This window comes from Elgaria multicarinata, chromosome 14 (genome assembly GCF_023053635.1).
Source record: "Elgaria multicarinata webbii isolate HBS135686 ecotype San Diego chromosome 14, rElgMul1.1.pri, whole genome shotgun sequence".
NCBI classification, from domain to species: domain Eukaryota; kingdom Metazoa; phylum Chordata; class Lepidosauria; order Squamata; family Anguidae; genus Elgaria; species Elgaria multicarinata.
The window spans coordinates 22,851,292-22,863,486 of record NC_086184.1 but is presented as its reverse complement, the minus strand read 5'-3'; the positions used below and the strand labels follow the sequence as shown (position 1 = coordinate 22,863,486).

At 42.2% G+C, this 12,195-nt stretch overlaps 1 protein-coding gene across 1 annotated transcript in view; it reads right to left on the bottom strand.

The window, feature by feature from the left end:
* WWOX (WW domain containing oxidoreductase) overlaps positions 1–12,195 on the bottom strand; it is a 743,733-nt gene that overhangs the window by 695,086 nt on the left and 36,452 nt on the right. Inside the window, exon 5 of the mRNA XM_063141391.1 lies at positions 7,228–7,334. Within this exon, the coding sequence (XP_062997461.1) occupies positions 7,228–7,334 (107 nt within the window). The remainder of the gene's footprint in view (positions 1–7,227; positions 7,335–12,195) is intronic.

The following is a 12,195-nucleotide window of genomic DNA, read 5'->3' as shown; positions in this document are numbered from 1 at the left end:
TGGAACAATCATTCCTCCTTTGCAAAGTATTGATATTTTCTTTTCCTGGCTGCTTTAGGGCCTTTTCCACTACTCAAGACGAGATTTATGCTTGACAATTCCTTTCTGATTAAAATGAATCATAGCTCTGAATTCTAATTTCCCCCCTTTTTCCCCCTAGTCCAAGAAATCATCGCAGAGTTTGAAACCGATATCAACCAAAACATGCAATGACAACCTCAAGGCAATTTGAAAACCAAATGCAAATAGGTCCTTCTTACACCACAGTACACCAGAACACATTTTTATACGTTCCCACTCTTTCCAAGGAACTCACAGGTCCCCTCACAACAACCCTGTGAGGTAGGTTATTGCTCAGAAAGAGTGCTTCGTGGTCGCTCAACGAGCTTCTAGGCTGATCCATAGTCCAACATTAGACATCATCATACTGGATCCTATTTTGTCCCCACAACCCAGTTATATGGATTAGGCTGACAGATGGCCTAATACCAACAAATGCCCTACCCCGCATTCAGCTTGCCTGATTGCAGTGGGGCCATTACAGGTGTGGAGAGGGAACGAAGGGACGCTCCTCAGGCCCCAGCATTGGTGAGGTTTAGTGGCACTACCAGCAGGAGTGACATTTGGGGTGACATTAGCCTCTGGGGCTCCACCTCCTAGACTCTTGGAAGGGTGGCTCTCTCCCTCTATGAAGTGTGGGGTTTAACTGGTAATCTTTTGAGGGCCGAGCAGGAATTTCTGGCACACAGTCCGATTGTTTGACTGTGTGTCTTTTTGCCTGCTTTACACTGTAATTGGGGTGAGAGCGTCTTAGGTTGGTTTGGTGGGTTTTCTTTTGGATCAGTTGGTCGCATTCTCCTAGGTCGGCTGGTTTGGGTGAGCTATGTTTGCCTGGATAGGGATGGTGATCATTCTGTGGCATCACTGGTGGAGACAGGTGGTGCCTAAGGCTTCCCACTGAGGGTTTTGTGGGCCCCAATGGGGGGATATGGATTGCCTGTGGGGCCCTCTCGCCTCACACACCCAGTGTTTTGCAGCCTGGGGGGGAAGTGAGAGGGGATGTCTCCCCTTTCCCCAAATGTAGGGTGACCATATTTTGGAAACCAAAAAGGAGGACAACATGGTCGCCCCCAAGGGGGCGTGTCCAGTACCAAGGGGGCGTGCCCACCCGAACATAGCCTTGGTTACATGTCTGATTTTACAGCACACATTTAAGACAAATCTGTTCTACATAACATCTTAATGCTAAAATCACTGAAATAAAGAACAAGTGAGAGATTCAATATATCTGAAATTAACATCACTCACTCCTACTTTTGTAGGTTTTGCTGTACTTTGAAGCTTTTGCTATACTCTGTGTGTTACATTCTCCCCTTCCCTGAAATATCTTTTCTGACTGTATCTTCACTCATTGCAAGCTGCTGTTGTTGTTAACAGGGTTTGCTACTGGCCCCAGATCTGTTTCAAATTTGGTATGGCTAAAGCTCTACCTAAAAGCTATCATGGTGCCAACTTTCAGCTCTTTATCTTTAAAAATGACGATTTTAAAAATAATTTTAAACCTCAATTTTTAAAAAAATCCTAAAAAATCAATGGATGAACGGATCTGTTTCAAATTTGGTATGGCTAAAGCCCTTCCTAAGAGCTACCATTGTGCCAAGTTTCACGTCTTTATCTTTAAAAAATGACAGAGTTATAAGCATTTTTGTTAATTTCCATTAGAGCTGCTCTTTGGGGGGGAAATTCGGATTTCCCCTCCCCCTCCCGGATTTGCCATCAAAAATCCGGGCAAATCCGGGCAAATCCGGTCATATGGTCACCCTACCCAAATGGGGAAATCCTGAAGGGTGCCAGTTCCATAACAGACATCCAGCAGGCAAAGAATGTTTCACCCGATTTTAGTAACCTGCAAATCCCGACGTAATGGAATAGGTGTTCAAGGATCCCTCTTTGCAGATCAAATTTAATAAATGTGGCCTGATTTTCAATCCATACAGTTGTGTCATCTCGTTACTGTCTCGCCTCCTTCACTCAGCTGACATACGGAAAAGGAGCTTGCAGCCCCTTTGCCGTGCATCTGCTGAAAGCACCTCCCCTTCTCCTTTCTTCTGCAGGAAAAAGGAATGGAGGACAGGCACTCCTGGGCATGACTGCCTAGATACTTTCTTATTCATCTTTGGGCATCATTGTCCAATGTCCCCCTTCACCTGGGTCTTCCCCAAGAAAGGACGCATGTGGCTGCCCAAAGGTGCATGAAGTCAGTGCTCCTGAAAGGAAGGTCAAGTGGTATCATGTGCACAAAGGCACATGGGATTTCTGCAGGCAGCAGAGCCACACAGCACGATTCCAGCCCCACGTTTACAGTAAATGCATTGGTATTGCTTTTAAAATTCTCATGCCCCTGAAAACATAAGCGCCATGCTGGATCAGACCGAGGGTCCATCTAGTCCAGCACTCTTTTCCCACAGTGGCCAACCAGCTGTCGCTCAGGGTCCCACAAGCAGAACATGGTGCAACAGCACCCTCCCACCCAAATTCCCCAGCAGCTGGTGCACACAAGCTTACTGCCTCTGATACTGGAGGTTGCACTTAGCCATTAGGACCAGTAGCCATGGATAGCCTTCTCCTCTTCCAGGAATTCATCCAACTCCCTTTTAAAGCCATCCAAATTGGTTGCCATCACCATATCTTGTGGTAGTGAGTTCCATAGTTTAACTATGTGCTCTTAGCATGGAGAAAGGAGCACTAGTAGAAGAAGGCTGTTCTCTCAGGGCCAGTCAAGTCCCCAGCTTCGCGCAGCATTCCCATGGAATCCTAAGGAACACTTCTCCTTTTTAATCAGTCGAAAGGGCCGGCAAGTTTAAGTTGATTTACTCTCATCAAAACATTAGAACAGTTAATGTAAGCACTCTGCGTTTTAAGCCACCGGGTCACTTCACTTTGAACATGGGTTATCTTTCTGTAACAATCTTAGATTCTAGTTCTGCTGTGTCTCCTCTCCTACTGGTCTCTGTGACATCAAGGCAGCTAAGCCAATAGTAATGGGCCACTAACGCCCCATTGTGATTTCAGGGCAGATCAGCCAATGGCATCAAGAAATGTGGAATGCAAATAAATGGCAGGAAGAGAGCACAAAGTTTAAAGAAGAGATTTTCGATGGGCAGCCCACTAGTGTTAGTGAACACAGACGAATGCACTTGATTGTTAGCCTCAGAATTTTACAAGCAATACCAATGCATTTATTGTAAATGTGCTTTTCTTCTTCGCTTTAAGTAGCTGTTGTCTTTTATCTTTTTCCCAAGACTGCTTACAATTTGATGAAAATTTTAAACATCCTGTAATTCATCAACTAATTCTCTCCTAGTTACAAAATTCAAGTAATTAAAGTTCAGTAATAACTTATTCTTTCTGCTCCAGCACCTGCATTTCATTTGTTTATTTTCCCAGAGTCATAAATCTGAGGGACTGTCAAAGTGCCATAATATTAGTGCAATAATCAAAGTTAATTAGTCCCTCTCAATAAACAACAATAAAGCTATTACAAAGATGCATTGAAGGTACTCCGACTACCCACTTTGCAGAGGAGAATATACTGTGAACAATTAGGAGTGGGGACTGGTTAATAAATGAAATGCGGTGTTTCTGAAGTAATTTGAAACTAAGGCAACATGGGACCTTTGTTCTTCAATTCAATCCCAGAAATGCAACATTCATGGCTGTGTTGATTACACGGGCGCATGAAACCCCAATGTGGCCCTCAATAAAGGCAGCCAGAATACCAAGCATGAAAGAGGAATAGCCGTCTCCAGCCACACATCAGGGAGCTGCAGGCGACTGTTCCTTGCAAACACATGGAGGATTTTCAGACAGGAGGGGAAATCATGTTTCCTTACCGTTACTCTGCTTCCTGCTTCTCTTCCACATTTAAAACGAGCTGAATTACATTGGGAAAGAGCAGTGACCACGTGGCCTGTAATGTAAAACTTCCCGGCCCATACAGTTTAATGGGACAGTGCCCTGTAGTGGGCATGTTATAGTGCAACTTCGACTGCACACAGCAGGAAATCCTGGCATATTTCAGAAGAATCGGGGTTCCTGAGGGGGGATTTTATACAGAAAAAAATAGGAAAGGCAGCAGGAACATGCAGGGGCTCATGGCATCGTTAAAATGACCCGCAAAGAACTGTGAGTGGCCAGTCACAACCTATAAATCGCTCGTTTAAAGAAGCCCTTGGTCTCAAGTATTTTACACTTTACATACTTATTGCGGCAAACACCAATGGAAACCAAATTGCTACGTAAAGTATGACGCAACTAATTCTTCATAGAGTTGTAGTGTTTTAAAGCTGTTTTAGAAGTCACGCATAAGCAGATTTTGTGCGTTGAGAAAAAAACAGTCAGATCAGCAGGTACCGATTACTGTTCATCCAACATGGTCTTTCAAACAAATCTCACATTGAGTTTCTCCATATCTTCTCATTTGTTCCGATGACGACTGTAACCTCCATCTCGGCTACCGGAATTTCAATTATGGGCCCTATCACAGGTTTGATGTTAATTTTTCTGTGAGGAATAATCTCCACCCTCATCACCAGATCTGCTCTAATCAGAGATAAACAAGCTCCAGTATCTAGAATAGCTTTATGCTTTTTCCCATTTATTTAAACGTTTACATCTGTCTGAAAGGGCATCTTTCTTCAACGCTAAGATATCCATTTTTATCAGACAGAGACTCAACCTTAATAAATAAAATGGTACTGGGAGTTTTCAATTGAGGTCAGGAATGGTAAACTTGATATTTTATAATATGTATCTCACCACAGACAAAAATATCCTGGCAGAGAATTGTATCAGCGCAATCTCTGACTTAGGTAATATGTAACTTTCACAGCTAAGGACCTCTGAGGTGCGTTACAGTAACCACCCTCTGTCCTGTTCACAAATAAAATCCTTTTTGACTTCTATCACTATAAATGAACAGAGTCTACTTTGGATCCCGACGCTGCCACCACTTACTATGCCACGACACAGGCTCTGAACACCAGACCTCACGTCTGCCGCCACTTCTTATGGGGCGACACAGGCTCTGAACACCAGACCTCACGGCTGCCACCACTTCTTATGGGGCGACACAGGCTCTGAACACCAGACCCGGCCGAGGCTACTCCCTGCTCAAGCCAAGCACCACCGCTTGATACGCCTGAGGCAAGGGATAAGAACCACCTTCCTCCAAACTATGTGGAGAAAGGGGTTTAAAATGGAGAATGGATTTTAATATATATAATAATGCGCTGTGAGTTATATCTGCTTAGGTGAATGATTGTCAGAGTGGGTGTTAAATGTGTAAACTTAAGATGATAAATGCCAAACAGACACGTGGGCTTTTTGTGGTAGTTTAAAAACAAAACAATCAAAATTTATTTTTGAAAGTTCATAAGCTTTGTTTCAAATAACAACATTTAAAAACCTGTTTGAAACCTTTCATACAATCCGGTCACTCATTCACATTCACGCTTTCCTTTTTCTCACACAATCACTCTTGAACTTTCTTTATTATCAGTATTAATATACTTCCACTACGTGCACACCACACCCTAAAGACACCACTCACTACACTGACCCTCAAATTTCCCAGAACTTAAGTACCCTAAACACAGAGAGCACTACAGACTCTAAGAGTACCTAACAAGTCCCCCCGAAAAGGTTCCCTGAAAAGATTCCTCAATCCCCTCCGTCCTTCCCTTATATATCCCTCCTCCCCCTCCCAAGACATTCTAACTCCACTCACTCAGGCCAACATTCTAAAAACCACAGACTTACAAACTGCAGACATACCTTTGGGAACTGACTTGTGGGGTATAACGCCACAACGACCTAAGGGTATTCATAGCACTGACCCTTGGTGTTTCTACAACATACATTCACATTATTCATTTATATATTATTTATCTATTGCATTTATATCCCACCTTTTCTTTCTTCCAAGGAACCCAAAGTGGCACACATAATCCTCCTCCGCTCCATTTTATCCTCACAACAACAACCCTGTGAGGTAGGTAGGACTGAGAGTCTGCGACTAGCCCAAAATCACCCAGTGAGCTTTCATGGCCAAGTAGGGACTCCCAGTCTGGCACTCTAGCTGCTACACTACATTGACCTCAAATTAACCGAATGAAGGTATGTTCACAGGCAGCTTACAGTTTTGCATCAAACGTTTTCACAAGGACTAGCTCCACTGAGACAGCCACATTTTAAAGTGTATCTTTCCAAGAATTACTGACCAATGTATTTAACCCACATTATTAGCAGCATGTTACACAAGGCGGACAAAATCTGGGTCGTCTACACTGAAAATATCAGCAGGCTCTTAAATCCTTTTCTTTTTTCTTTTCGTCCAAACATAGTACATGACATTTCAGCATTTTACCTATCTACATGTCTGCCAAAGTTTCAAGTATTCCATGCAACAACACAACAAATAACTATTGTGTGGTCTTACCTTCTCCTCCATCTTCTTTCTTGGCCAACTATATCATATTTTAGATTATAAGCCTTTCCAGGGCAGGCCTTGTCTTGTTACTGTGTGAAGTGCCATGAACTTCAATGGCTCCACATAAAATAATAGTGTGCACCTTCCCCCATGCCCAAAGTGTTGTTGTTGTTGTTGTTGTTACATTTATATTCCATCTTTTTTTCTCCAAGGAACCCAAGGCGGTGCACATAATCTTCCTCCTCTCCATTTTATCTTCACAACAACAACCCTGTGAGGTGGGTTGGGCTGAGAGTTTGTGACTGGCCCAAAGTCACCCAGTGGGTTTCCATGGCCGAGTGGGGACCAGAACTCAGATCTCCCGACTGCCAGTCCAAAACCTTAGCTACTACTTAACTATGAAAAAAGCCATGCTTAAGGCAGTTTCACTGCTTTCCCAAACTCTGTTTGCAAAACAACAAACACGTCTAGCTGATCCCACCCTTCAGCGCCAAGATTTAATTCAGCTAGCTAACCCTGCTATCGTTGTAAATTTTAATCTTAACCAGGGTTAAAGTAACAAACTATGGGTAGCGCTAACCATGGTTAAGCGTTAGAAAAGCTGATTGTATCAAAGGGAAGGTTTTGATTAAAGTAGGGTTCCTCCTCTTCTCCATCCCTGTTTTGAACCTTCATGTTTTCCAACAGCCTTTGAACGCGGTCAGGATGGGGTAGAATCAAGAAGCACATTCCCTTACCCATTCGTCTAGGATGCGTTGCACAGCGTCATTTGCTCTCAAAACGTTTCGGCAGGCAAGGATGACATGTGCGCCGTGGAGTGCAAAGGACTTCGCCGTTTCAAAGCCTACAACAAAACACACGTTGAGAAGATATACTAAGAAAGATTTAAAGCCAGCCGAGGGGTATAACCTAGCAACCAGGGAACTGGAAATAGCTGGATACTAACCCAATACCAATATAATGTAGTTATTTAGCACTTATTGCAAAAATATTTACCTCACCTAGGCATTGACGTTCCAGATGGCTTACCAACACTAGAAACCAATATAAGGACTAAGAATAAAACCCAATTTAACTATAAATATAAATTCAAAACAGCAACATTAAACTTGGTGAGCAGCCAACTTCTCTCTTTCAGAAGGCTTTTTTAGGGAAGATTTTATTAACTTAATTTTTATCTGCTGTTTAATCGTTTCCTTTGGTTGTGGTTTCTCAATTGCAGCATTAATATATTTCTTTTTTATTATTATGCTTTAGCTATTGTTTTAAATCCCCCTTTTTGGGGGGGGCTGATTTGAGTAAAATAAAATAAAAAATAGTAAGGTGGGATATATTATTATTATTATTATTATTATTATTATTATTATTTATATAGCACCATCAATGTACATGGTGCTGTACAGAGTAAAACAGTAAATAGCAAGACCCTGCCGCATAGGCTTACATTCTAATAAAATCATAATGAAACACAATAAGGAGGGGAAGAGAATGCAAACAGGCACAAGGTAGGATAAACAGGCACTGGGTAGGGTAAAACTAACAGTATAAAGTCAGAACAAAATCAAGTTTTAAAAGCTTTAGGAAAAAGAAAAGTTTTTAGCTGAGCTTTAAAAGCTGCGGTTGAACTTGTAGTTCTCAAATGTTCTGGAAGAGCGTTCCAGGCATAAGGGGCAGCAGAAGAAAATGGACGAAGCCGAGCAAGGGAAGTAGAGGCCCTTGGGCAGGCGAGAAACATATAAATCTTAAAACTCATGAAAACAAAACCAAGAACCAGCCAAGAATACTTGACATTTAAGCACTTTTTTTGCACTGCACACCGGCTTGATACATTAAAAGTGGGGAGGGGAGGAGATATGTGTTGTGTAACAAGAGGCAAATACAAACGAGAGGAAAACCTCAAGAACCTGAAATTATGATTCATTGTTGACACGCAACCTTTAATATAGAAGACGTCGTTTTAGAATGATCCTGTGATATCAATGTACAAAGCGGCACGTTACAATAAAAACCCAGTGATTCAGAAAGACACCTTTTATAGATGGGAATCCAGTATATATTTCAAAGTAACTTTTTCAAACAGTTCTTTGGAATCACTCTAATGAATATCAGTAGGAACAATGTCCACCTCTCAAAATTCAGGCTAATGAGTGATAACAGCAATGGTAACCCACTATCAGAAGAGAATTCAAGTTTTCTTCAAAATACCAATGCTAATAAATAAGATAGGAAGTATTTGTATCTTATTAGCATTGGTATTTTGAAGAACACTTGAAGTCTCTTTTGATAATATTGACACAAACTGCAGCTTAAAAATACCAAACATGTCAACGTGCATGTGTTGAATATATATCTTCAGGCAACAACAGGTCCCAGCCCTTGGAAAAAGCTGTCCATCCTGGGAATAGATCACCCTTTCCTGCTACACCTGCTCCTATTATCTACCGACACCATTTCTTCTGGTAGCTGTTTAGGGCACTGGCTCTGGACTCTGGTCTTGCACATAAAGGTTCAAGTGTAGCCGAGCCCCTGACCAGCGTAGGTAAACGTAGACTGTGGATCTACGTTTACCTACGTTTACCTAGGTGTGCATTAATAGACGTATAGCTTCCAAATCACGTGAGGTACTGGTTCCTCTCTATTCGGCCCTGGTTAGGCCTCATCTAGAGTATTGTGTCCAGTTCTGGGCTCCACAATTCAAGAAGGACGCAGACAAGCTGGAGCGTGTTCAGAAGAGGGCAACCAGGATGATCAGAGGTCTAGAAACAAAGCCCTATGAAGAGAGACTGAAAGAACTGGGCATGTTTAGCCTGGAGAAGAGAAGATTGAGGGGAGACGTGATAGCACTCTTCAAAGACTTAAAAGGTTGTCACACAGAGGAGGGCCAGGATCTCTTCTCGATCCTCCCAGAGTGCAGGACACGGAATAACGGGCTCAAGTTAAAGGAAGCCAGATTCCGGCTGGACATCAGGAAAAACTTCCTAACTGTTAGAGCAGTGCGACGGTGGAATCAGTTACCTAGGGAGGTTGTGGGCTCTCCCACACTAGAGGCCTTCAAGAGGCAGCTGGACAACCATCTGTCAGGGATGCTTTAGGGTGGATTCCTGCATTGAGCAGGGGGTTGGACTCGATGGCCTTGTAGGCCCCTTCCAACTCTGCTATTCTATGATTCTATGATCTTCTTCAAGTCACTTCTTTACTACATCAATGCCAAGCATGAATGCAACAAAATGGAATATTTTCTCATCTATCTGTCAACCATCATCCATGTGTGGATCTACACTTCTGCTTATATTGATTTTTTGAGCCTTTGTAACATTGTAACTTGTATCGCTACCTTGTACACCGTTGCTCAGTAGCGTTACTTACCTTTTCTTGTAATGTTGTTGTGGAACACACTGTTCGTTGCCCCGTTGTCTTTGTTGTTTCTTCTTCTCGTTTCTGTGATCCTTGCAATTCCTAGACTGTCCTTTCTCTGCGCCTCCCACTTCCTTGTTTTTGTATTTTCCGCGCCTCTCTAGCTAACATTCCTTTATGTGCATGCTCATAATTTCAAATCTTTGTGGCGGGAGTTCTTCAGAGAGAGTGGTTTGTGGATTGTCGGAGTTGTCTGTCTCTTGAGGAAAGTGTAGGGATGCCGGGTGAACGGAATGTGTTAAATCTTTCTCATTTTTTAAACATTATTTCCATGCCATTACGTGCAATCTACCTCGGGTAAAAACTTTTTAAAATATATATATATATATATATATATATATATATATATATATATATATATATATATTAAAGGATGCGCATATGCACATCCTTTAATAAAAAAATTTTTTAAAAGTTTTTACCTGAGGTAGGTTGCATATAATGCCACAGAAATAATGTTTTAAAAATGAAAAAGATTTAACACATTCCATTCACCAGTGCTAACAACGGTTACTGAAGGCGTGTAGAGGAAGTTACATCAGACAGGAAGCCCGGTGAGGGATCATGTGACATTAGTTTCGCAATGCGACACAGATGACATCGTAACAACGGAGCACATTGAAAGAAGTCTAACGACGCAGAAGTGTTACAACGAAAGGTAAAACGGTACAAAACTTTTCTGTATAACAATATAAGGGACACATCACGTGATCACTGACATCATCCAGAGCTATCTATAATGTTACAGCTACAGTAATGTAGATTCGGTCCATGCTAATGCATTGCAGCGGGGCTTCAGCGGTGGAGATAAACAAGCAACTAGCTAGGAAGAATCATCATTTATCCTGTGGGAGTGACTTGGGGACATGGCCGTACAATGTCTTTCTTGTTGTAGTTGTTCAGATTCGTATGCCACGATTCAGCCCTCTAGGGGCTCACAATGCAACTCGCATAATAAACACACATTAAAATGCAATTACAGATGCATTTTTTAAAAAAACAAAAATCTAATTAAGAACAGAAGAATCAGATTAACAATCTAATAAAGGGGACCTCGAATAAAATGTTGCAATGTAAAGTTCTCCTGATCAGGATTCCAGCTAGCCAGACGTGCCCCCTTTCCAGAATACGCCATTTCATTCCCACTTTCCTCCCCGTTTTTCTTTTTCTCCCACTTCAGCAGGCAGCCAACATTCTATCCTCACTAAGCATACTCAGTCCTCATGGGGATTTTGACTTCCAAAGGAAGCAAGGCAGGTGGCTACTAGGAGGAGGGCTTTCTCTGCTGTGGCACCCCGGCTGTGGAATGAGCTCCCCAGAGAGGTCCGCCTGGCGCCTACACTGTACTCCTTTCGTCGCCAGCTGAAGACCTTTTTATTCTCTCAGTATTTTAACACTTAATTTTAACTTAAATTTAAATTTTACTGTTCTAATTCTGTATTTTAATCTTATATCAATTTCTGCTGCGTGGTTTTATCCTGGTTGTGCTTTTTATACTGTATTTGTATTTGTGTTTTTAGACTGTTGTTTTATTATGGTTTTAATTTTTGTGAACCGCCCAGAGAGAATCGGCTATGGGGTGGTATAAAAATGTAATAAAGAAATAAATGAAAATTTTCGCCGTCTACTTTTTTGTTTTGTTTTCATTTTTTTATTTACACAAATACTGGGGTTCCTTTAAGTCCATGGATACCTCCCTCTTGTGTGTGTTCATAAATTCAGGCAACTGAGTTAATCCATTGTCAATGAACCAGTTCCCGCAGTTTTTCTCTCCACCAGGAACAGGTCTTTTCTACGGCTGACGGGCTGCAACTGGCTATTCAAGACCAAGACACAACGAAATACTTTGCATTACAACAGGGAACAGTCTATTGTGGCTTGGAAAATCCATTCCCCATCTTGAGTTTGTTAGTGAGCAGAAATATGGACTTCACAGAGTTCCAAAATGCTGCTTTGGGACCTGCGTAGCCACCACTGTGAGTAGATTTTAGCAGGCTTTAGCTGACAAGAGTGGACCTTATTACCCGGATGGGCCTCTCATAATTATGTTACCCTTTTCCCCATAGAGTCTTATTTCCGGATGAGCCGGGAGGTTTTCCCTCCTAACCAGGGTAATTATTTTCCCAAGCTGAGATGCTGTGAGAACCTGTGAGAGGGAGACCAAAGGATCTGGTGTCATAAGAGGACCCCCCCCCACACCGCTTATTCTGAGAGGGGGCAGGGATGCAGCCTGTCATCTCCTGAGAGGAACCTAACAAGAGAGCCTATAAGATGCAATGTGCAAGCTTCAT